A 24,084-nucleotide genomic window follows, 5' to 3' on the forward strand; every position below is an offset into this window, starting at 1 on the left:
CTAGTTGAGTTGTTTGTTATGTTGCTGATGCTTTGGTGGAACAGGTTTGTGAACTCAGCTGGGTAAGCGGGTGTCCATTTTTGTTCATCTCTTGGCACTTGATAATATGAGAGGGGTCACTATGTTTAGATGTGTCCAAAATTTAATTGCTTATTTTTGGTTTTAAATTCTGATAAACTGGCCTAATTCTCGCCTCTTTGCATTATATTTAGTTTTCCTCTCGACATGTAGGAGAAGCTTACAGAACTCTGCATGCAAGGTGTCAATAGTGTGTTATCTTATTGATTCAATTCTTGTTTTGTAAGTGGACCGGACCCCCACCTCGCTGGTATGGAGTGCACTTGGTTCAAACACACAACTCAAATGAGTTTTAGCACAATTTCTAATTGGCATTTTGTTTTTACATTTTTGTACAGCATACAAAGTCCTGCGTTCATTAAAAAGTCATTAAAATGCCTTTTACATTACTTTCAGTAGCTTTGTAGAACAATCTTGTGTCAAATATACACTAAAGCTTTTGAAAGTAAATAAAAAGCATGTATATTCTTTATATGTTTATCAATGAGGGTATATAGGGTATAAATATGATCAGCGGTTTTATTGTGATGTCAGTAGTCTGGTGTTTGAGTGGAGGATAGGGCATAACAGGTCTGTTTGCGGAGCAGAGCTACTCTCTTTAAACCAGCTTGTCCACCCTTGCAGAATCAGTAAACAGTTAATTAAAAACACCATTAAATGGCCAAAACAAACTTAAGACAGGCAAGAGGAGCATCAAAACATAAAAAACCAAAACCATGGAAGCGCCACCTGGTGGCTACTTTAATTATTTCACCTGTACTATACAACAACGAGTGATAAAAGTAAATATGAGGTCTTTATAGCTGAAAAAAAAATGTATATAATAGAAGGAGGAGTATTTCAATGGAATGGGGGTATAAATATTGTAAATATTAAAAGAATTTGCCATGTGTCCCCAGAGAGTTGGTGAATGTCAGGTTTGACCTTTATTTGTGAAATCCTAACATTTTAAGTGATTTTCAGGATCCCAGAATCAAGAAAGAATTTTTGGAGTTGAAACCATGGCTCTAGCTCATTTAGAAGTAGTAGTTTAGAAAGGGTCCCCATGTACATTCGCTATGTCATGAGTCCCCACCGGATAACAAAAACGGGTATGTGTGTGTGGTGTGTGTGTGTGTGTGTGTGTGTGTGTGTAGGTGCCAGGGCGATGGCTGGAGTGCGTATTCGGAGCGAGTAGGCCTACACAAACTCCTTCGTAAACAGACCTTTGAGTCCGACGTCGAGCCAGACAACCAGCAGAAGCCGGTAAGCAACACAAACGTAGCCAACACACACCTTCTGACTATTGTTACCCAATAAAGAAGAAGTGTAAGCCTTCTTCAGAGCCGGTCTTGTGCAGTGTCAGACTGGTATAATTCGTCACTTCTTTCCTTCTTCAGTCAGTCCTGTCCTTTAGGGCTGGGTATCGCCACTGATTTCTTCAATCGATTTGATTCCGATTCACAAGATTAGATTTCTGGTTTCGATCCAATAACAATTCGATTAGGGATATTTCAGTGGCAAAACCAATGTTGCTTGGAAATGAAAGGGATTCTACAATTGCACAAGGTTCCCTCTAACCTGGTGCATTATTAAAAGTATTAATGTTCACATTAAGAATTGACCCAAAGCCAGTTGCATTAATGTACTTTTTATTTAACACGAACACACTACAGAAGTCAACACAATAAACTAAAATCAACTTAACAGATACACTCTCATTTGAACCCAGCAGTGTCTGCACCTGCTCCGTCACGCTCGCGTCTCAGTCCAGTTATTTGCACTTCGTCTATTTTATCGACAATAGGTGCGTAAACGCGAGGTTGATGCCCAATAAAAAGGTCTGAATAAATGTATTTATCTACGTTTTGCAACCTAGGCGACGCAGAGGGGCTGTCTCTGTACAGAGCCAGAGAGCAGCACACGCTGCTCCAGTTTGTAATCCCACAGACTCCTTTCAGTTTTGCCCAGCAGCTGGGAAGCAAGACACGGGAACGTCTTGGGTATTGAGGCTTCACTAGACAACTCTGCTCCTATCACCAAAACCATCCTGCCCTGCTGTTCGAGGCTCTGAAATTTGCAGACCAGGCGGAACCAGTATAGACACTCGCCTCAGTTTCGAATAAATGCTGTCAGCACGCAATGGTGACGCTGACGTGACGTTTGCGGTCGAGACTTTGGCTTAGGCTAGGTCCCCTGGTTAGGTTTCATTAGAGTGAGAACAACCTGAAAAAAAAATACAGTTCTGCTACAGCTTAGTATACATAATATTAACTTGATACATTTTAAGAGCCCAAATGTAAAGGAATAGTTTTTTGGAAATACACTTATTTGCTTTCTTAGAAAGTTTGCCCTTAAAACAGATGTACTCTGAGCCAATAGGTGATAAGAAGTTTGGCAGATTATTTTAATTTAGCTAAAGTTAAAACCTATGCCTACCAACATACTGTAGATACAGATCACAAATTAACATGTTCTGCTTGTTTATGTATGGATTGAACAAACTAAATACAATCTGTGGTGTGCCCTGGTAGCCTAGCACAAAGAAATGAAATAAACATGTTAATTATTAGTTAGTGAGCTTTAGCGGTGCTGGTAGTGAAAGACAAGCTAGATTGTTTCCCACTGCTTTCAGTCTTCATGCTAAGCACAGACATGAGACTGGTATAGATCTAAATATCAACATGAAAGGAAATAAGTGCATTTCCTAAAATGTCAAACTGTATTTCCTAAGCAGAACTACAAAAAAAGCTTTGTTCTTCAATGCCAATATTTTGCACTTACTTAAAGTGTCTTTTGTGAGAGGAAGGCCATTAAGTAAGAGCAGTATGGTAGTCCATACTAATCAAGGCTTGAGTGAGACGACAATACTGGATGTTGAATGTGAGGGAGGAGTGGGAGACCTGGCTTACACAGAACTAAACCGGAATATTATACAATCTAACATTCCTCATCTCTGTGTTTAGCTGGACTATCGGAAAGATGTTGTGATTTAATATGTGCCATTATTTTTTTCTATTCTACTGCACATTTTTTAAATTGGCAGCTTACGTCTGCATCCCTCAGTCCTTTACTTTCATTACGGATCCCTGCCTTAGTAGGCGGCTAACAGTATTTTGAGCCAAATTCCCATCCGCTCTCACTACCCTCTCTAGCTCTTTTGTCTCATAGTTGCCAAATCCCTAGCTCCCAGCATCAGGCAGTCCCAGCCAATCAATGTCTCAGTCAGCGCCACTCCCAGCCTGTGGCTGGTTACCCAGCCATCCCTCACCACCAGCCAGTCTCACCAGCCCCCTCCTGTCTCCCTATCCTTGCCAATTCTGGTTAATCACCCAAACCAAAAGGCCCTATTACTGCCACAGGCTTCCCATGAGCTACATGCCAGAAAGAGAGTGACAGGGAGGGGAAGAGAGGGGAAGAACAGCACTATTGTCCCTCAGTGCTTAATGGGTCTCTTCTAAGGTCCAGTCTGGTTTAGCAATATCCCTGGGATTATGGCGTGATGGTCCCTTGGAGCCTCAACAGGGTAAGGCTTTATTAGGAAGAAGCTCGGCCAGTCCTTGCCTGTGGTTTGAGAACTGGGATGTGAGATTGATGGATGACGGGAACGAAAGAGACAAGCTGGATGTAGCATGGGAGCAGTAAGGTTATGCCCTGCCCTCTAGCTTAGTCTGAGTAATTGCATATGGTTCCAGTGCCAGCCTGAGAGACTTCTTACTGCTGGGCAGAGGATCCAATCAGTTAACGTTAACACAGTCTAACGGCAATTTATCTGTAAACAGGAATAATAGGTTCTTCCTGTGTTTAACAACACTCAAAAACGTTGAGTGGACTGTGGACAGGCACAAGTGCAAGGACATTTTAAAGATGCTTTTTTAAAAATTTATTTAACCAGGTAGGCCGTTGAGAACAGGTTCTCATTTGCAACGGCGACCTGGCAAAGAAAAGCGTGCAAGACAACATACAGTTTCACATTCAATACAATACCAGAATACAGTAGGTTACATAAAGTGCAGATTAAGTAGATACTACAAAGCCGGCGCAAAGTGAGGTGTATGTCGATGGATATGCGAAAGTGATATGGTAATAACACAATATACATGAATAGACAGTCTATATCACTGCTGAGATGTAGTAAAAAGTCAAAAAACAGTTTTATATATATGAATAGACAGTCTATATAAATGCTGAAATGTAGTGAAGAGTCAATATACAGTTAGTGCAGATTGTGGTCTGGAGAACTGGAAGGAGTGGCGGCCAAAGGAGGTGTGGGCTCTGGGGTGACCAAGGAGATGTAACTGCTAGAGCTAAGGCTATTGTGACCAGTGAGCTTAGGTACAGCGGGGCTTTGCCTAGCAAGGACTTGTAAATGAGTTGGTACCAGTGAGTTAAGCGTCGAGTGTGTAACGAAGGCCAGCCAACTATTGCATAGAGGTTGCAGTGGTGGGTGTTATAAGGGGCTCTGGTCACAAAACGTATGGCACTATGGTAGACAACATCCAGTTGCTTTCCTTTCATTGGAGTCCCAAAGGAGGAATCATTTTAAGTTTATGTTAATATAAGAGTTTGGATGTATTTGCATAAGGTGGCAGAGGTTGTTGGTATTAATACACAGTCACTTTCTGAATGTGAGTATCCTGTTTATTCCAACCAAAACAGCAGAGGACACAGTGGAGAAGCCAAATGGCAACATTAATATTTTTAACTATACTCTGACCTCAGGGCGTCTGAGAGGCACATTTGCATATCACACTGTTATATTAAGTGAGTTAATTTATAAGCTTTGAGCTCATGCCTCTGCCTGGTGCTCATTTTTTTCCAACAGGCCTGTGCTTTTGCTGGCAGGGCACTGGATGTCAAAAATATGCAGCATCTAGCAAGCTTGTTTTTAAGGCTATTGTAGCTCTGGGTCATTGAGTCAGCTTGGCCCTCTTTGCTGCTATCATTTTTGCCTGGCATGCCATCAGCCTGCTGGGAGCTCTCTGATTACAGAACTTGATCAGCTAATGCACAATGCATCAATATCACTTGTGATGAGTAACTCATACCACCCTATCGTATGTTAAAATTCAATGTCCTTATTTCCTGCATTCTGGTGTTTTTCTACATATACAGCAAGAAAACTGCATGTTTATTACAAACAACGAAGCACCTGCTGAACAATATTGTTAAGGACTCCTATCACTTTACTCTCTGTAGCATACTGTGAACATAAACATGAGCCTGTTTTGTGTTTTCTACATTAAGTAAGCCTTGATCAGACAAAAACACCAGAGACATCATTGTCTCCACACCAAAACACTGTCTAGACTGCGTAAATGCCTGTTAGCTGTTTGTTGTGTCTGCTGACAACATAACCATGGAGGCTGAATTTTCAATGTAGTGTATGTTGTTGACGGTTCATAAAATGCTGTGGAAGTATACAGTTGATTATTTGAATGGGGCAAACCCCCATTCAAATAATATAGTTTAAATGGAGAAAGAGTAGGCTTTGACCAAATATCCATTAATATAGTATTTTTTACCCTGCACCTATTTTCTTTGATGTCTCTCTTAATACCATGCCTCTGGATATTCTGCCTTAATACCCTCTTATTTTGCTCATCCTTTGTTTTTCTATTGCTCCATCTTTCCTGCTCCCACATTTGATTCCCCTCACCCTATTCTCTCTGTCCTCCCCCACCCACTTACCCCTCTCTTTCTGTCTTTGCCCCAGGTCAAGTCACCAACACTAGCGGGGCTGAGTGATGACTCTGGCCGCACACTGACCTCCTCCGACTTTAACTTGCGGTCTTTGACCCCGGACAAGAGAGTTGAGGGGCTGCTGGCCTTCAGCAGCCCCGAGGAGCTGGACCGCTTCAACCAGGAGGCCCGGCAGGGGAACAGACACCCCGAGCTGTTTGCTCTGTACCCCCCAGCCGATGAGGTGAGAAATAGAGACAGTTATATATATAATATATATATATATTATATATATATATATACTATATATATATATATATATATATATATATATATATATATATATATATATATATAGTATATATACTGTACCAGTTCATACATGCATGTTGGAATCATGTGGGCTAGGGTTGGTCCCTGTCACTCTTAAGAAGGCATGCTTTATTCCCCAAATGGTTTTGGCTCATCAGGGTGGGATCTGAGGTTGTCACAATATTATATTAAAATCATCTTTCTTTTAAATATTAATATTTTTTAAAGTAGAAAATGAATCCTGAAACTATTTTAGTAATCAATTAATCATTTGTTTTTTAAGTATTTCTTTTTGAAAAATTCCAAATATTCACATACTTATATATCTGGTTAACACTTGAAGAATAGTTTTCCATTTTGTAGTTCTATTTTCACTTCCTCCCTCCTATGAACACTGTGAATCTTGTCTAAGATCCTAAATGTCCTCCAAATGTAACAACTCCTATTTCTTTTTGCATGGTTTGAAAACTTTCTCTGCTATTGTGCTCCAGGAAGATGCAGTGGAGATTCGGCCCATCCCTGACTGCCCCAAAGAACACACTGGAGACCGCATCTTGATCCGATGCCAGACCATCAAGTATGTCATACATTTTCATAATACTGTAGGAGGGGGGATTTAAACAGCTGCCTTAAGTTGGACATGGAACCAACAGTTAGCTGTGTTAACGGGGAAATTATTCCAACACCCCCTTGTTTATGAAAATGACCTTTCGCTTAGCATTTAACATACAGTACATTCTTGTTTGCCACATCTGATGAGGATTTAAAAGTCTGAGTAGTTGTTTCAAAAGGCTTCTAGATGTGACGGACAGCGCAGTGTGGGAGAGGGGAGGAGTGCTGTGTAGTGTCTGTTGTTCTTCTCCAGAAAATCACTGTTCCTCCCTCTCTCTGTGGGATTTTGTCTCTCTCTCTCACACACACACACATACACATACACACACACACACACACACACACACACACACACACACACACACACACACACACACACACACACACACACACACACACACACACACAGTGTTTCTCTGCCTGTTACCTTTGATCTCGCTCGTCCTTGTTGCAATCCATAATACTGCAAAATGTTTCAGTTGAACTCAATGCTCAGCTTGCTTCACTTTAACCCTCAGCACCACTATCCTTTAACCCTCAGTTCAAAAATGTTATCACTTACTGTGATACATTTTATATAACATCAATAACATAACATCAATAATCAATGGGAATAGAATAGGAAAATATAGAATCAAATGTCAGTACAGTAAAAGGAAAACCCAGAGTACAAATGTTGAATATGCTAAGTATATGTCTTGATATTATTAAGTTACTAATTTCCTTTTCTTTCTTGGCATTCACAGGTTTGAGATTGAGATTGAGCCCATATTTGCCACTATGGCCTTGTATGACCTGAAAGAGAAGAAAAAGGTAAGAAAACATTGCTTCACAGTTGTCCTTATGATTTATGTTGTCTTAAAAGGGGAACAACACCTGAATTAGGAATTCCAATATGTTAATTCCATGGACAAGGAAAGTTCAATCAATATTTGTGAAGATGAGCCATTTTCTCTCAAAGCCAGAAACCAGAGAAGTAAGTCTCAAACTTATGATGTCATCATATAAATTCTGGAGCTGCTCCATAAACAATTAATGGCAGACTGATTTTTTTTTTATTTTTTATATCTACATGAGCTTTATTCTATTGTAGTTTACTCATATACACTACTATGGGTGCTCTCAGTGTCATCTGTAACATCTTTACCAAGTCATTGTCCATGGAGCAGTTTTTTTCTTAGACCATAGGAATAACATGTATACATTTAGAAAATAGGCATAGTTCCCCTTTAATGGTATTTCTAATGTTGACTAAAAGCATGTTATAACTTTTGTCCTGGAAACTTGTGTGACCTGTTCACCTTACCGCATACAGTACAAGGGTAGGACAAAATTACACACCACTTACAATACAATTGCCCCGCAGTAAATGCTAGTTTGGTCAGGCTCATTATGTGTGTTTGTTGTGGAGACGGTCTGTCAGTTGGTGTTTGGCCTACCTATCGTTTTATGTTTTGGAGACTCTTCACCTTGCTATTATACATAGTTTTGCAGTGCTTGTGATTGATGCAGCAGTAATTCGGACAACGATGATGGAAAATCACAACAAAGGTGTTTTCTTATTTAAAGCACAATCTGTAAAATTGTAAACAAATCAATCAAATTAGAACCTGCTATCACTATCAAATGTGTCTTCTTATACTGTGACACCAGATACACAATGTTTCAGATGTTGTTTTGTTTACATCTGTAATGCTTGTAAACATAGGTGAAAATCGGCCAATGATTAAGTCATAATCAGCTGAGAAACAAAAAAATGCTGTCTGTCAAATTTATATTGTCAATACATTTTGTAATTGGTCAATAGATTTCAAGAAGACATACATGTCTGATTTATTAGGGAATTTTGTGTGTGATTGTATGACGGGCAAATTGTAAATCGCTTTGGATAAAAGAGTTATAGTATACCATGTTAAGTGTCAGTCAGTGTGGGTGAGGGTTTATTTGTGGTAAGGCAGCAAGAGGAAGCATCTCAAAAAGCAAGATGACATTTGTTAAATAGAGAACAACTTAATGAACAGAGAGGAACACTGGTCACAAGTATTTACAAGATTTACACAGCTGGATAGTTATTTTTGGTTGAAGTGTCTGGAAGGATTTAGATTGTAATTAAGTGCTCATGGATCTCTCAGATGAGACAGGGTCTCTCAGCGCTGCTGCCCAGCCGCTTTCTAGCTTGTCTGCAGGGCTGATGGCTCTAAGATGGTCCTCATGGTAAAATGGGGCAACTTGGAACAACACGAGCAATATAAGCTTTGCACTGTATAAAATGGCGTATATGTCAAAGAGTGTACTGTCCATCTAGAACATTTTCAGTTCTGCTTCCTACGGACGTCAGTCCATAAGAGCAGAGCAGAAGTGTCATGTTGTCACAGCATATTTCACTTAAGATGAATATTTTTTTTAACTGAAGTCTGTCCTTGTGAGGTTAATACAACATCCTGCCTGTCACATTGAGCAGAGACAGATCCAGAATGTTAAAGAGCTATGAAATGTGTCTCTGTCTGAGTGAAGGAGAAGCTGCCAAGCTTGTTTTCTCACTTAGATTTAATTGTAGTGGAACTGTGAAGCATTTGCTACTGACCCATTTATCCCTGAACCCTTCACTCTTTTACTTTCTGCCTTTCTCCAACTCTCTTCAGTACAATTTTCTCTCTCCTCAAGAGTGTTTTTTTATATTTTATTTTCAGCCACATTTCTGCTACTTCTTTGCCTTATTCTCTCTGTTTCCCTGCATCCCTTACCGTTGCCTCTGTATCTCATGGGGATTTTGCTGCTCTGTCTGGGTATGTTTTTTTTGTTCACATTATTTTTGTTGTTTCACATCTGTGGAATCTGCAGCAGATGTTGATATAATTCCAAATAATACTCTCTAGTTATTAATCGTGCCTGCCTCTGTGGTCCATTAGCCAAGGTATGGACACAGGATTTGACCCAACAAGTGGCCTACTTATGATATTAAATACATGGATATAAACAGACAAATTTTTTAGAGTAGGCATGCAAACAAATATTTCATCACAGTAAAAATAGCTTCTCTCCAAGTTTACTGCAGGCATTTAGTAATCTTCTTCTTGTTATTTTTCTACAAGACCAGGCAAGCCTATTTTAGCTGGACGGTGACTGCAGTCCGTTGGGATGACACAATGAGTGATCAGAACAAGTAAACCACAGAGTTTTTCCATACATGCAGTGGATACTCTACAATCAGATACGTGTTTCAGTATGTCTGTCATTTGTTTGACAAGACATTTCTCATTCACTGAAGCAGCAGCCTCAGTAAGCATAATGACTGCAGATTTATGGAGCTGTATTTGAGAATGTTTTGTGGGAAAGTAGCTGATGTCTGTCCAAAAAAATCAGATTCACTTGGCTATTTTTTTGAATAGTTGTTAAAGGTGTCTTGCAACAAGCCACATCTTGCAACACAGTTGCTAAGTTGGCAACACTGGGGTGGTTGCAAGTGTGCAGCATTAGTAAATGTTACACATTTTCCTCATAAACAATGTGTGTCAGTCAGTCAGACACATAGCCTCTGTTGTCTGACAAACATGTAATGTTAAAAAGGGCTATTGCATTCCTTGTGTCCCGTTGAATCCATATTGAGTGTTTTGAAGATTGACTTATAAAGTAAGTGTTATTAGAATAAAGTATGATTGTTTACTCAGTGAAAACTTGGTTTCATGAGAATATGAAGCATAATATAATATGCTATTTAAGTCAGCTGGCTTTGATTATTGAGAAGCAATTTCTATGATTCCAAGAAGTCATCTGTCAGTAAGAGGTGGACTCCTCCACTGCAGTCTTTTGAGAACTCTCACTCTTGCGGTAAGTGTGCCTCAGGTTTATGTGCCAGTTGGCATTTCCCTTACAAGATCTACGCAGGAGTATGGCTTTCTATTGTGTTAGACCACTATTAACAAAATCAGATATAAAACAAACCAAAAGTGATCAACTTGGAATACTTTTCTGAGTTTGTAATCTGACCAGTTACTGCCTTGAGGATTTCAGTTAACAAATCGGGCAGGTTTGGCTGCCAGAAGTCGGCTTTGGTGTGGTCAGTGTAACAGAGGTCCTATGGGACCAGCAGAATGAAGGAGAACGTTTATTGGCTCTCCAGTGAAAAGGATCACATGCCACACACCAGATCAGGCCAGACCCGGACATATGGCTGTGTTCCTAGCCTGAGGTCATTACGAAGGCGAGCAGAGAAACGTAGGAGTGGACTTAACGGAACATATTCCAGGGTCAGTCTTTAGTTTACGTGAAACTAGTGACCTAGAGCCTTTTCTAAACTGATTCCTGTTATCTTTATTTGGAAAACAGTGTTCCTGCTGTGCTGTTTTGCATTTTATTATGTCCCAAATTTGATGTCAGTAAAAGATTCTATCAACAAAAGTAATCATGTATGTCCAAACTGTTCACCTTTGTCTCCCTCCAGATATCAGAGGACTTCCACTTTGATCTGAACTCAGAACAGTTAAAAAACTTCTTGAAACCTCACACTCCACACATGGATCAGTCTACCCTGGCCAGATCTGCCATCTACTCTGTTACTTACCCTTCCCCAGATATCTACCTGGTCATCAAGGTAATGATAATAGCCATAGCACCTATGAAAAAAGCAAAGAATACTATGTAGCAGAAGTAACAGGATTCGGCTGTTTTCCTCCTGGCTTTAAATAACTTAGTCCTACTCCCAAAATGGTTTTATATACCCTGTAATTCAGTTCATTGCTGTCTTTGTATGTCTTGCTCTTGCTAAATACAGTATATGCCTTATACGGTACCTTTGCCAACAAACTATGGATTCTTTTTCAGTTTTTCAGCTGCTCTGATGGCCCGTCTACCTCCTGTGTGTGTTTTAGGTTGAAAAGGTTCTCCAGCAGGGAGAGATCGGTGACTGTGCTGACCCCTACATGACACTGAGGGAATGTGACTCTGCAAAGGTAATGTGGCAGTGCAGTTATTATTATCACTAAACAGTCAAACCTCAAAGAAGATACGTCAGGTGTATGTGTGTGTGTGTGTGTGTGTGTGTGTGTGTGTGTGTGTGTGTGTGTGTGTGTGTGTGTGTGTGTGTGTGTGTGTGTGTGTGTGTGTGTGTGTGTGTGTGTGTGTGTGTGTGTGTGTGTGTGTGTGTGTGTGTGTGTGTGTGTGTACACACTATGTTACTGAAGTTGTACTGAAATAACTGAATTTTGCTTTCAGAACAAGGACAAGCTTGAGAAGCTGCGAGGTCAGGCGGAGACATTCTGCCAGAGGCTGGGTCGCTATCGCATGCCATTTGCTTGGGCAACTGTTAACATCATGGAAGTCATCTCCACTGCTACGATAGATCGCGATGTCACCGACTCTGACAGCTTGAAAGGAGGTGTGTCCTTGTGTGTGTTCGTCCTAATGATTGTCTTTGTTTTGTTTGACAGTGGGTGTGTGTGTGTGTGTGTGTGTGTGTGTGTGTGTGTGTGTAAATTATTTGACATTGTATTTTTTCCAGGTAAATCCAGCAGCATTGACCGGAAGGCACAGCTTCCCAGGAGGAATTCTGAACGTTACAATACCATTGATGATCAATTTTGTAACGTGTCTGCCTTCAAACCTGCTACCATCACTATCAGCACCATCTTCAAACAGGTCAGACAGCCACCCAAACACAAAGAGACTACCATTTCCTTGAGATACATGATACAGTGTAACAGACAGACAGACAAGCTTGTGATTGCAGCCTGGCCTTGTCTCATTATTTGATCAAACATACCATTCCATCAGGTTCTACCTGATCTATGTTTTTACCATAAAGCCTTGACTTCACTGTTAAAACCATCTCTATTTTCTATCTGTAAAGGCTGCAATTTAATGTGTTTTTTAATCTAACATTATATTAACTAACTATTATATTCTTAACTCACGTGTGTGTGTGTGTGTGTGTGTGTGTGTGTGTGTGTGTGTGTGTGTGTGTGTGTGTGTGTGTGTGTGTGTGTGTGTGTGTGTGTGTGTGTGTGTGTGTGTGTGTGTGTGTGTGTGTGTGTCAGGAGGGAGATCGTTTGAGTGATGAGGATTTGCTCAAGTTCTTGTCTGAGATCAAGAAAACCTCCACCCCACAGAGGAGAGTCAAGACAATACCAGGTGATCTTTCTCTCATCACATCTAAACACACCTTCAGAGATTTTATTTTATTTATTGAGGCAATAGTTCTACCTTATGGGAAATGTTCATATTGTTTATACTAATAGTTAATTTTCTTTCTTGCAGAGAGTTGGATACTGGAAGATGGATACCACTCTCATGTCAGTTTTGTTACATATGAAGCTATATCCAGCAGCCAGTTAGCTTAGCCTAGCACAAAGACTGGACACATTCTTTTAAATCTGTACAATAAACAAAGTGTGAAAACGATATGTTGTGGTTTTACAGGAGGTTATGTGCCGGACAATTTCTTGGCTGTCATTAACTTCTTGTCATCATCACCATGATGTTGCCAGGCAACAAGCATTTACTCCAGGAAGTTACAGTGCCTGGCCAAGATATAGCCCAGCACATAACGCTCGTGAACCACAAAGTGGTGTTTGTAGCCTTTAGTTTTTATACAAATTAAACAACCAAAATATTAAGTTAAGATTTTGTTACCTTTGGACAGAGCCAGGCTAGCTGTTTCCCCTCGTTTCTGCTCTTTATGCTAAGCTCAGCTAACTGGCTGCTGCCTGTAGCTTCATACTTAACGGACCTACATGAGACTGGTATTGATATTCTTAACTTATTCTCGGCAAGAAAGCGTGTACACATATTTCCCCAGAATATAACACTGTTCCTTTTAAACTTTGGTTTGATTTCTATAAGGGTGTTTGTGTGATGTGATATCATTTGATATATGAAGCCTACTGTATATGCAGGTCACTGATCTGTGAATTTGACTTATTTTATGTCTTCCAGGTTCCATAAAACTAGACATGTCTCCAGTCCACGAAACGCCACTGGCATGTTTGTCCACTGAGCTCATCCCTCTGATACCTGTGGCTGAGAAGAACATTCGGCCAATCAAAGAGGTGCTGGAGTTCCCATCCAGTGAGGTTTATGTCCCTCACAACGTTTACAGGTGGGTTAGAATATATAACTAAATGATCAAACACCTCCATCCTCACACACACACACAGACAGACACACACAAAAAGAGAACAGACAGAGACAGAGAAGAGAGACAGAGAAGAGAAAAAGAGAAGAAACAGAAGAAAAAGAGACAACAGAAACAACAACAAGAACAGACGAGAGAGACAACAGAGACAAACACACAGAGAAGAAAAGAAGAACAACACAGAGACAGAGACAGACACAGACAAAAGAAAAAAGAAAGAAAAGAGAAGAGAGAAAAAAAAGAGAAGAAGCAAGACAAAAAAAGAGAGAAAAGAGACAAAGGAGAGAGAAAAAAAAAAGAGAGAGAAAAAGAAAAGAGAGAAGAGGAAAGGAGAGAGGAAAGAAAAAGGAAGGAGAGAGAGAGAGAGAGAGAAAGAAAGAGAGAGAGAAAGAGGGAATGAAAGAGGAAAGGATAGTGGAAGAAAGGAGAAAAGAAAAGGAAGGAAAGGAAGGAGAGGAAAGATGGAAAAAAGAAGGGAGAAGGAGGACAAAGAATATGAAAAAATAATGGAAGAAATAGGTGCCATCTAGTGATGTATAATAGAACTGCTTAATTTTATTTATAGAAGGGTTTTCCATGCTTCATAATAATTAAACAGGAAGTCTCCTCATTCTCTCCCTATGTCAATGTAGGAACCTGCTCTATGTCTACCCCCAGAGGCTGAACTTTGTCAACAGGCTTACATCAGCAAGAAACATCACCATCAAAATACAGTTTATGAGCGGAGAGGATCCAACCTGCTCTCTGCCAGTGAGTGCTGCTCTTTTTAATCTGTGATCCCACAGCACTATTATAACAGTAAAATTGATTTGTCCTGATAAGTCCATTAGATTTGCTCCTGGAAGTGTGTGCATTGCGTAATTTAATTATTATGTTAATAAATACATGCACTGAAGTTAAAGGATAGATTCACATTTGTTCAAGTCAGTTATAAAGAAATATAGTCAGGTGTCCATATGAACAGCAAAAGGTTCTGCTTGCTGTAATTATTCCTCCTTTTCATACTTACCATTAAGAGATCCCCTCCTCATGTGCTTTCAATGTAAGTGATTGGGAACAAAATCCACTTCACAAGTCCTCTTTTTGTGCAAATGTATTCAATGGTTTGTCTGAAGTTTATCTTGTACCTTTTAACTTGTGTTTCTCCCCTCTGTCAATTCTCAGGTAATTTTTGGGAAATCAACTGGCCCTGAGTTTTTACAGGAAGTCTACACCCCTGTTACCTATCATAACAAGCAAGTACACATTATTCAGTTACATTAAACTGTGATAGTTTCTTTTTTATATGAACAGTCTGAGTAACTCTGTCTTATTGTCTCTCCCTGACTCTCTCTCACACTGACTTGTGGTTTCCCCTGTTTTCTCATTTCTCCCCCTCCATCCTTGTCTTCACCCATTCCTCTTTTTTGCTGTGTCGCTTCTTTTGTTACTCCCTATTTTTCTATCTTCAGGTCCCCAGACTTCTATGAGGAAGTGAAGCTGGCCCTTCCAGCGCGTCTGACAGAGAGACATCACTTGCTGTTCACCTTCTACCACATCAGCTGCCAGCAGAAACAGAACCAAAGCGGCAGCTGCGAGACGCTCATTGGATACTCTGTGAGATGTTGTCCTTTACTACACTACCATATTTCTAAATGCACACACAGAAAGCGCTAGCATGCTAATATTAGCGTTTACCTTTGAAACACTGCTGTGCCTAATTACATCCTAGACATCCTAGATTACATAGCTGGAGACTTTTCTTAAAACACAAGCAAAAAAAATAAATATTTGTAAGCAAATCCATAGATAAAACAACAAATGCATATTAATCAATTTAAAAATAATTAAATAATACATTTTCTTTTTTTCTAAACTGACTACAGTATTTGTATAGTGTTGTTAAAGTTACAAATTTATTTTTTACTTTTCATCTAGTGGCTGCCCATAGTGAATAATGACCGACTGCAGACTGGTCAGTTCTGTCTGCCCATCGTCTTGGATCGACTACCTGTCAACTATTCCCTGCACACGCCTGAGGTATACACATCTATTTGTGTGTGTGTGTGTGTATGTGTATGTGTGTGTATATATATATATATATATATATATATATATATATATATATATATATATATATATATATATATATATATATATATATATATATATATATATATTTACATTTACATTTTAGACATACAATATGCAGGTCCATAACATGCTTATGTATGCAAAGAATCAAAACATTATTTTTAGAAGGCTATAGACATATTAAAGACTGAACACAGACATGGAAGACACAGAATTATCGTTCCTGTGTCTTTGTTGTGTAGAAACTTCCTCCTCAGAACCCTCCGGTCAAGTGGATGGAAAGTCACAAAGGACTTTTCAACCTCGAGGTCCAGGCTGTGTCATCTGTACACACACAGGTGAGTAGTGCTTGCACACACAAACACAATAACCGGTCTTTTTTGGTTCCCCTCTATTTTCCTTTAGTCTGTTATGCACATATGTAGTCTAAACATCACTGTGCACACACGTAACACAACAAGTGTCCGCTCTGCTGTAGTAAGACCCTGCAACATTACATGCACCCTGTCTTGTTACACTTATTTCTCTGTCTTGTCTCTTTCATTGTTCCTTTGTCACTTATTATCTCTCTGCTTTTCCCAGTACCACACTTTAACAAATCATCCCTTTTTTTTCTGTACCAGGACAACCACCTGGAGCGTTTCTTCACCCTCTGCCATGCCCTGGAGGGAGGAGCTACATTCCCGCTGAGGGTCAGGGAGGAGAAGATTCCAGAAAACAAGCTGGAGCATGAGCTGAAGCTCAGCATCATCTCCCTGTCTTCGTCTCGTTTAGAGCCTCTGGTCCTCTTCCTCCATCTGGTGCTGGATAAACTCTTCACCCTCATCATGCAGCCCATGGTTATCGCTGGCCAGACCGGTGAGGAGTTAGCTTGACTCAAACAACTGAGTGAAGTCGCTGTTGCTGCAGAGCAGTGGCACCTCACACATTTTGGGAAATTCCTAGTTGTTACACATGCTGCTGAGTTTTCTTTTTTATTAGTCAAATGCTTATTTGAGAAGCAAGGATGTCAAACATTTCCTTGCTCCAGCTTCTCCAATGTGAAGATTTGCTGCTTTTCTCTGTTTTGTATCACTGAACATTGGGTTTCTTACTGTTGGTCGGACCAAACGAGACATTTTGAAGATTTCACCGTGGGCTCTGGAAACGTCTGAGACATTTTACTGACTAAATAATCAACAGATTAATCGATAATTAAAATAGGAGTCCTAATTACACACCACTGTGGTACAAATTTGCAGATTGAAAATGTGAATGATTGAGAGCAAGAAAATTAACTGTTAAAAGTCTTCTCGAATTTAAGTTTTCTGTTGATTAGCTACTAGAGTAATCAACTACTCATTTTAGCACTAATTGACTGTTTATAATACACAGCTTAATGTAATTCAGTTTTTAAGACCAAGGAATGATAGCGTTTTATTTGTCATGATAATATTCTATCTCATTCGGTAGTTGATATTATAGCTCTAACATTTTTGCTGGCATGTTTATGTCTGTGTCCTACAGCCAACCTGGCTCAGATAGCCTTCGAATCAGTGGTGTCTATTGTCAACAGTCTTCATAACAGTCAGGAGCTGATCAGGGACCAGCAGGGTAGAAACAGCCTCTTGGCGACCTACCTTTACTGGGTGTTTCGTCTGCCTGATCCCCCTCGAGACATGCAGAATGCAGGTACTCGCACAATATTTTATGAAGTATGAATTTGCTTACTTTTCCTTCTGATTGTCATTTTTCCTTTGATTGTATTTGCGTGGACTATTTTATGAATTAAGAATTGGTCTTTTTTGTGTGTTCATGGACCTGTGTTCAGATTCAAGTAGTATACCATCGGCAGAGAGCCGTTACAGCACCATGGGTCGGGCTACAGCATCCGCAGTCGGCTCTATGCTTCTCCAATCCAGAATCCGCAGCAGCAGCAACCCTGACATCCCTGCTCCACCCACCTCTGCTGATGATGCTGAGGTCAAAAACATCCTCTCTGCCAAGGTACAGAGGGTTTCCCCAAGTAAAATCTCTCTGTAAGAGCATTCACCCCACCTTAAAAAATCTTCATTTGCATTGAATTTAAAAAAAGAAAAAGTTTAAGTGTCACATAAATAAATCTCAGTTTAAGAAGTTCCTAGCTCCTGAAGGAGACTGGTACATAATATCCATGTACACTTAGAGGGAAATTGGCATTGATTTAAAAAAGTGTGTGATATACACCTTTGCAAAAGTTTCCCAAATTTTTGCTGAAATTCCATATTTCACCAGGCCAATGTGTAGTTTTATACATCTCTCTCTCTCTCTCTCTCTCTCTCTCTTTTTTTTTTTTTTTTTTTTTTTCTCTCTTTTCTCTCTCACACTCACACACACACACACACACACACACACACACACACACATATATATATATATATATATATATATATATATATATATATATATATATATACACATACACATAAACACACACACACACACACACACACACACACACACACACACACACACACACACACACACACACACACAGTATGTACATATCCCAGCATGCTTACACATACACATTTGCTACACAGTCATTTGCTACTCATCCCCACAGTACATTAGGTATTCTAATAGGCCACTAGACGCCCACTCTAATGAATGCATCCATCACGTTCAATGTGATGGAACCTGTGTGTTTCTGTCTCCAGGGCCACAACAACAGACACAGCCATGTTTTCTACTTTTTTTTTAAAAAACAACAAAAAAATTATAAAAAAAACAACACCCCCAAAAAAAAAAAAAAAAACACCCTTTCCACAACAACCCAGCAGCCCCCTTTTCCCCCTTTTTTTTTTTTACAACCCCCCCCCCCCCCCCCCCCCCCCCCAAAAAAAAACCCCGTATGCGAGATATTACACCGCAGGTTCCTGATTAAAGTTTGGAGTACGTTTTTATAGACATTTGCATGTTAATTAGAAATTATTAGAAAATAATTGATGTATTCTACACATATCCAACTAAGACTCATTCATAATATTTTAGCAGTGATGCACAGTGAGGTATCCCAATATGATAAACTGAACAGGAGATGGAGGCAAAGAATGCCACGACATGAGGCATCAGTCAGTTTAACTCTTAGTGAGTTTATCCTCTAATGTAGCTACTAATAAAGCATAAAACCTCTGTGCTGTAGTCTAATATAGCAGAGTTGTAGCAGAGAACTGGTTGCAAACTTAATACTAGATGTTTGAGAAGTTCATCAGTATATTTCTTCTAATTAAGTATTTTGTGGTTGTAGAATAATATGATAATATGTTCTATTTTAGGATGGATTTAACCTGTATTGCTTAAACAATTTCTGTTTATATTCATATGTGGACACACAACATTAACCTAGACATAATTTAATGAAATGATGATATATAAGTAGCATACCTGGTTATGTTTAATTTATATTAGTAATCATTGAAGGACATTAGAAAAAAATTCTTGTCTTAGAGATTTCTCAGAATTCTACTTCTTACTGTTTTAGATTATGCATGCATTTAACAGTACTCCGACTTTAGACATCCTGCACTGCACAGTTTAATACGAAGAGCTTTCAGCCACCAGTTCCCTCTGGTTACCACAGGGTGGGAGTGTGACATTGAGAACTCGGTATTGTGGTTATTTTCCTGTTCAAAGCTCAGCCAGTATTTCTTTTTTTGTCAGTTAAGTATTTATTAACATCTTTCAATACACATTCAATCAGATAGTCTTCATACAATATTCATTTTAAAATAAAATAAAAAGATCCATCCAAGAACAACACACACAAAAAACAAAATGAAAAAGAAAAAACCCATAACAACTAAACCCCAGTAACAAAGGCAGTCAAAAACATTTACCCTTAAAACAGCACCTCTTGTAATTTAATCAACTCTGTAATTTCCTCAAACACTTTTTATTGCAATAGGCCTTTAATATATAAGAGGAAGTTATCCCATACTTGGCTAAATGTCCCTTTGCCATTGTTCAATCTAGCTATTCAACACTGACACTATATAGTATTCAAATGAAGCAGTCTCTGTCATAAATTTAGTCCATTCCGTGATTTGTGGCTTGTTTGCATTCTTCCAATTGTGCAAAATAAGTCTTGGCTCAGCCAGTATTGCAAAATAAATTCATATTGATATTCAATGTAATACTTGCAGATACTCTATTAAAGAAAATATGCTTTATTCTATTAGCTACCAAAGGGAGACTGTTTTTTACCACAGTTTGTGTATTTTCTCTCTTGCAGCAGTTCCATGAGGAGTTGGCCCTGCAGATGGTCGTCAGCACCGGGGTCTGCAGAGAGAATGCATACAAATACGCCTGGTTCTTCTTTGAGCTGCTGGTCAGTGTGCTTTTTCTGTGAATTTACAGTGTGGTTCTTTGATTTACACTTAGCTCTAAGACAGAAAGTAAGGACTGCTTAGGGTGTTAATGACAAATGGTTTAAGTTATAAAAATGACTCGCACAAAACAATACATGACCTCATGGCCACACACCATAAAAGATAAATGATGGTTTTATTATGTGGTGAACAAAAGGGCATTTTGAAATCACTGTAGTCTGTAATTTATCAAGCCGCTTCACAATTCATCACTCTTTTGGAGTTTTAGAAGTGTATCATCACTCACATTCACTCCCATCCCTTCACGTCATCTCACATATTTATCTCTCTTCCTTCAATAACTTCACGAGAGGATGCTCACTAAAATTAATAAAAGGCTCCCTTTTAATTTGAATGAAAAATGAGGATAGAAGGTGATGATAAACAATGAAACACTGCTCATTTATTATCAGATCACGTTTTTGTCCAATCAGCTTTTCATCTGTCAGGTTACTTGACAAATTATTGATTTACATGGACATTCATCACTTTTGCTTTCAATTAACAGGGATTTCAATGGCTTTCCCTCGATTTGTTTACATCTGATGATTCACATTTGTAACGTTTGTGTGTGCTGATGTGTAATTGCTCAAACAGGTGAAAAGCATGGCTCAGCATGTGTCTCATCTCGAAAAGCACAGTGTCCCTCGGAGAAACCACTTCTCTGACCGATTTAAAGATGACATCACCACCATTGTCTCTGTGGTTACAGCTGAGATTGGGACCATCCTTGTCAAACAACAAAAGGTAGGGAAGATGATGATGATGACGATGAGGGCAATAAACAATTTTAAATTAAATTAAAATGACAAAACTCTTCAAGACGCTTGTGTACCTTCTGTTCTCCAGGGTTGGTTAGAGGCAGTTTCACATTCAGTTTACATGTTAGTGTTCTCCAAACAGGGAGTTAAAAGTGCTAATTATATTTGCCTCTGTGCTATCGAAAGCTCAGCTTTCACAGCTAGATGCTTGGCAAGAGCCACTCAGTGCGGCTTACTGATTGCTCTTTGTGTTTTTTTTTTTTTTTTTTTAGGAAGTAGAGCAAGCAGAGAAAGTCAACATCAGCCTGGCCTTCTTCCTCTACGACCTGCTGTCTCTCATGGACCGAGGATTTGTCTTTCAGCTGGTGAAAAACTACTGCAACCAGGTAGTTTAACAATAATTACAAACCAAAACTACCGGTATGTGTCTTAAAATACATAAATTCAGTCAATGGGAACTATTTTAGTTTTGATTCTGAAAAAAGATGAAACTGTTTCCAAGACGTGTTTTTTTCACTGTCTGTATTATGTTTTTAAGTATTATCATGTATTGATTGATTGATTTTTTTGCTGTTGCTCTATTTCCCTTGTAGATGTCAGCTAAGTCAGTATCAATGCCAACATTGATCAGCATGCGTCTGGAGTTCCTGCGAATCCTGTGCAGTCACGAGCACTACCTCAACCTGAGCCTCTTCTTCAGCAGCCCTGCCTCTGCTCCTGCCTCACCATGTCCATCTATCTCCTCACAGGTCTGCCCACTTGTCAGTCAAAACTTGCAGGCATTCAGGTGTTTCATCATTGCCAGTAAATACAACAATCTGATATAGTGACATTCATAGCAAGTCAAGTTCATTTATACAGCCCTAAAGGAAACCCTTTGTCTCTGTCCTTAGACCCCCTTGGTTTAGATAAGGAGTATCATCACAACTGCAATATGTGAGCAGTGTAAATGTTTGGTGCTGTATGGATTTACACTTGCCATTTAAGAGAAAACATCTAGGAAAATACAAATACAAGAAGTGCTAAGGATAATTGAAAAGTGGAGTTTGGGGAGTCATTAGATAGATTAGATGAGATTAGATCAGTTTAAAAAGAGCGGTTTGAAAAGTACTTTTGCATTAAATTAATCTTACCTTTATTCTGTTCCTGTGCCTCTCATTTTGTCTGTCACTCCTTCATTTCATCGCTACATTCAGAGTTCCAGCTCATGTAGTTTCCAGGAGCAGCAGAGGATCTTGGGGCTGTTTGAGCTTTCTCAGGAATTCAAGCAGAAGCACTACCTCACCGGTCTGCTGCTTACAGAGCTCAGTGCCGCCCTAGACATGGAGTCAGAGGGGTATGCAAACATAGACACCTTTTTAAGTTGTTATCTCCTTATTACCTTGTTATTACAAAGCTATCCTATCCAAAGTTATATCCATTTCCTTTCATGGCACAAATGAAAGAAAATCTCAGACTTACAAACATGCATATTTGCTCACACATATTCTGAATAATTGCTTTGATATATGGACACATTCTAATAAATGAAACAACAACCAAATATGCCAAAAGATGTGTATAACCTCTGTAAGTACTTGAATCCTGTATACTTGTAATGTCATTGGTGGAATCAATAAAGCTGTTATGTGTGTTCACAGGGGAAAGGTCCAGAGAAAGGCCATTAATGCCATCTACAGCCTGCTGTGTTCCCATGATCTCGACCATCGCTGTATTAAACCTGAGGTCAGAGTCAAGGTGGCTGCTCTCTACCTCTCTCTGGTGGGGATTATCATTGACTCCACCAACTATCTGGACTTCACTGGTATATACACATACACACAAGCGCTCTGAGACATAGATTGCATACATGCTCAGTCAATTACATGCACTTGAAGTCCTTGTTGATCTATAAAGTCAATGTCTTGTCATTTCTTGCATAGAAACATACAGTACACATAGACTCAAATTATTCATGGTAGATTAACACACACACACACACACACACACAAACATGCATTTTGCAACCATAATAATAATTTAATAATTTATACTTTTTATTAATAAATTAACATTGTTATTACATATCACACACAGGCCTGAAATACACACACACATGCTCAGGTCCCTTTTAAATGCAAATAGAGAGATGTCAGAGTGAGTAGGCTGCGGCTGCTGGACAGGCTGGGGGGGTCAGGGGGGGGTGCCTTGCTCAAGGGCACCTTGGCAGTGCCCAGAAGATGAACTGGCATCTCTCCAGCTACCAGTCCACACTCCGTACTTCGGTCCGTAGGGGGACCCTCCGATTCCCAACCCAAATCCATACGGACTGAGCTACTGCCACCCCAAATACCACAATATTGTGCGCATAGTTGTGCACAAACTCACCTGCCCTTAAGAGTTGGTGATACAGTCTACTTGTTGCCTCTTAGAAAAGCCTATTGTATTTACACTATAAAAACCGTGCAATTGGACCTTTCCCCCTTACTGAAGAACTCAGTTTATCAGTTTCCTCTAATTATCAACGTATCATACCCACTGTTTTGTGATTTTAATCTAGTTTTATTTCATCTACCGGTTTCTTAACTATATCTCTTTGTTACGTATTGTGTAGTATGTAGTAGTTCATCAAGCATGTGTTAGTGCTTAATTCCTAAGTCTAATTCGCTGTAATTTAATCATGTAAGCTCCAGTCCTCTCTTCTAAGCATATTTGATCCGTGTTTGTCTCCGTAGTTTCTGACACACGTGGCGGGAAAAACAAGACGGGCACACCTGAGGATGACCTTGAAAATGTCCCACCCATCAATCAGTCTGTTGCCATGGCGATTGCAGGGAACCCCTTCAACACGCTGGGACGGAATGTTCTCGTTTCCATGGCATCCATGGTAAAATGCTGAAATAATTTCTTAACGTTGATAAGAGAACTGATTGTAGTATGCTTTTTTTATTATTTTTCAAAGTTCAAAAGTGCGTGTGTGCACGCGCGATTGTATGTGAGTATTCTGCCTCCCAACAGGTGAGCTGCACTAAGGTAGATTGATTAGCTGTCAGAGCCACACACACACACACTGCGGGAGATGGTTTATGGG

The 24,084-nt window shown here is 39.5% G+C and overlaps 1 protein-coding gene across 1 annotated transcript in view; it reads left to right on the forward strand.

Annotated features, from left to right (window-relative positions):
- The window catches only part of dock8 (dedicator of cytokinesis 8), a 79,291-nt gene that overhangs the window by 35,507 nt on the left and 19,700 nt on the right, over positions 1–24,084 (forward strand). Inside the window, 25 exon segments of the mRNA XM_039803798.1 lie at positions 1,215–1,323; positions 5,774–5,983; positions 6,543–6,628; positions 7,410–7,476; positions 11,105–11,254; positions 11,532–11,612; positions 11,875–12,037; positions 12,161–12,297; positions 12,696–12,789; positions 13,594–13,756; positions 14,425–14,542; positions 14,957–15,027; positions 15,244–15,388; positions 15,710–15,811; positions 16,108–16,203; positions 16,489–16,723; positions 17,372–17,536; positions 17,676–17,950; positions 20,121–20,213; positions 20,851–21,000; positions 21,287–21,400; positions 21,608–21,763; positions 22,211–22,350; positions 22,655–22,818; positions 23,729–23,880. Of these exon segments, the coding sequence (XP_039659732.1) occupies positions 1,215–1,323; positions 5,774–5,983; positions 6,543–6,628; positions 7,410–7,476; positions 11,105–11,254; positions 11,532–11,612; positions 11,875–12,037; positions 12,161–12,297; positions 12,696–12,789; positions 13,594–13,756; positions 14,425–14,542; positions 14,957–15,027; positions 15,244–15,388; positions 15,710–15,811; positions 16,108–16,203; positions 16,489–16,723; positions 17,372–17,536; positions 17,676–17,950; positions 20,121–20,213; positions 20,851–21,000; positions 21,287–21,400; positions 21,608–21,763; positions 22,211–22,350; positions 22,655–22,818; positions 23,729–23,880 (3,436 nt within the window).

Source organism: Perca fluviatilis, chromosome 6, assembly GCF_010015445.1.
Source record: "Perca fluviatilis chromosome 6, GENO_Pfluv_1.0, whole genome shotgun sequence".
NCBI classification, from domain to species: Eukaryota; Metazoa; Chordata; class Actinopteri; order Perciformes; family Percidae; genus Perca; species Perca fluviatilis.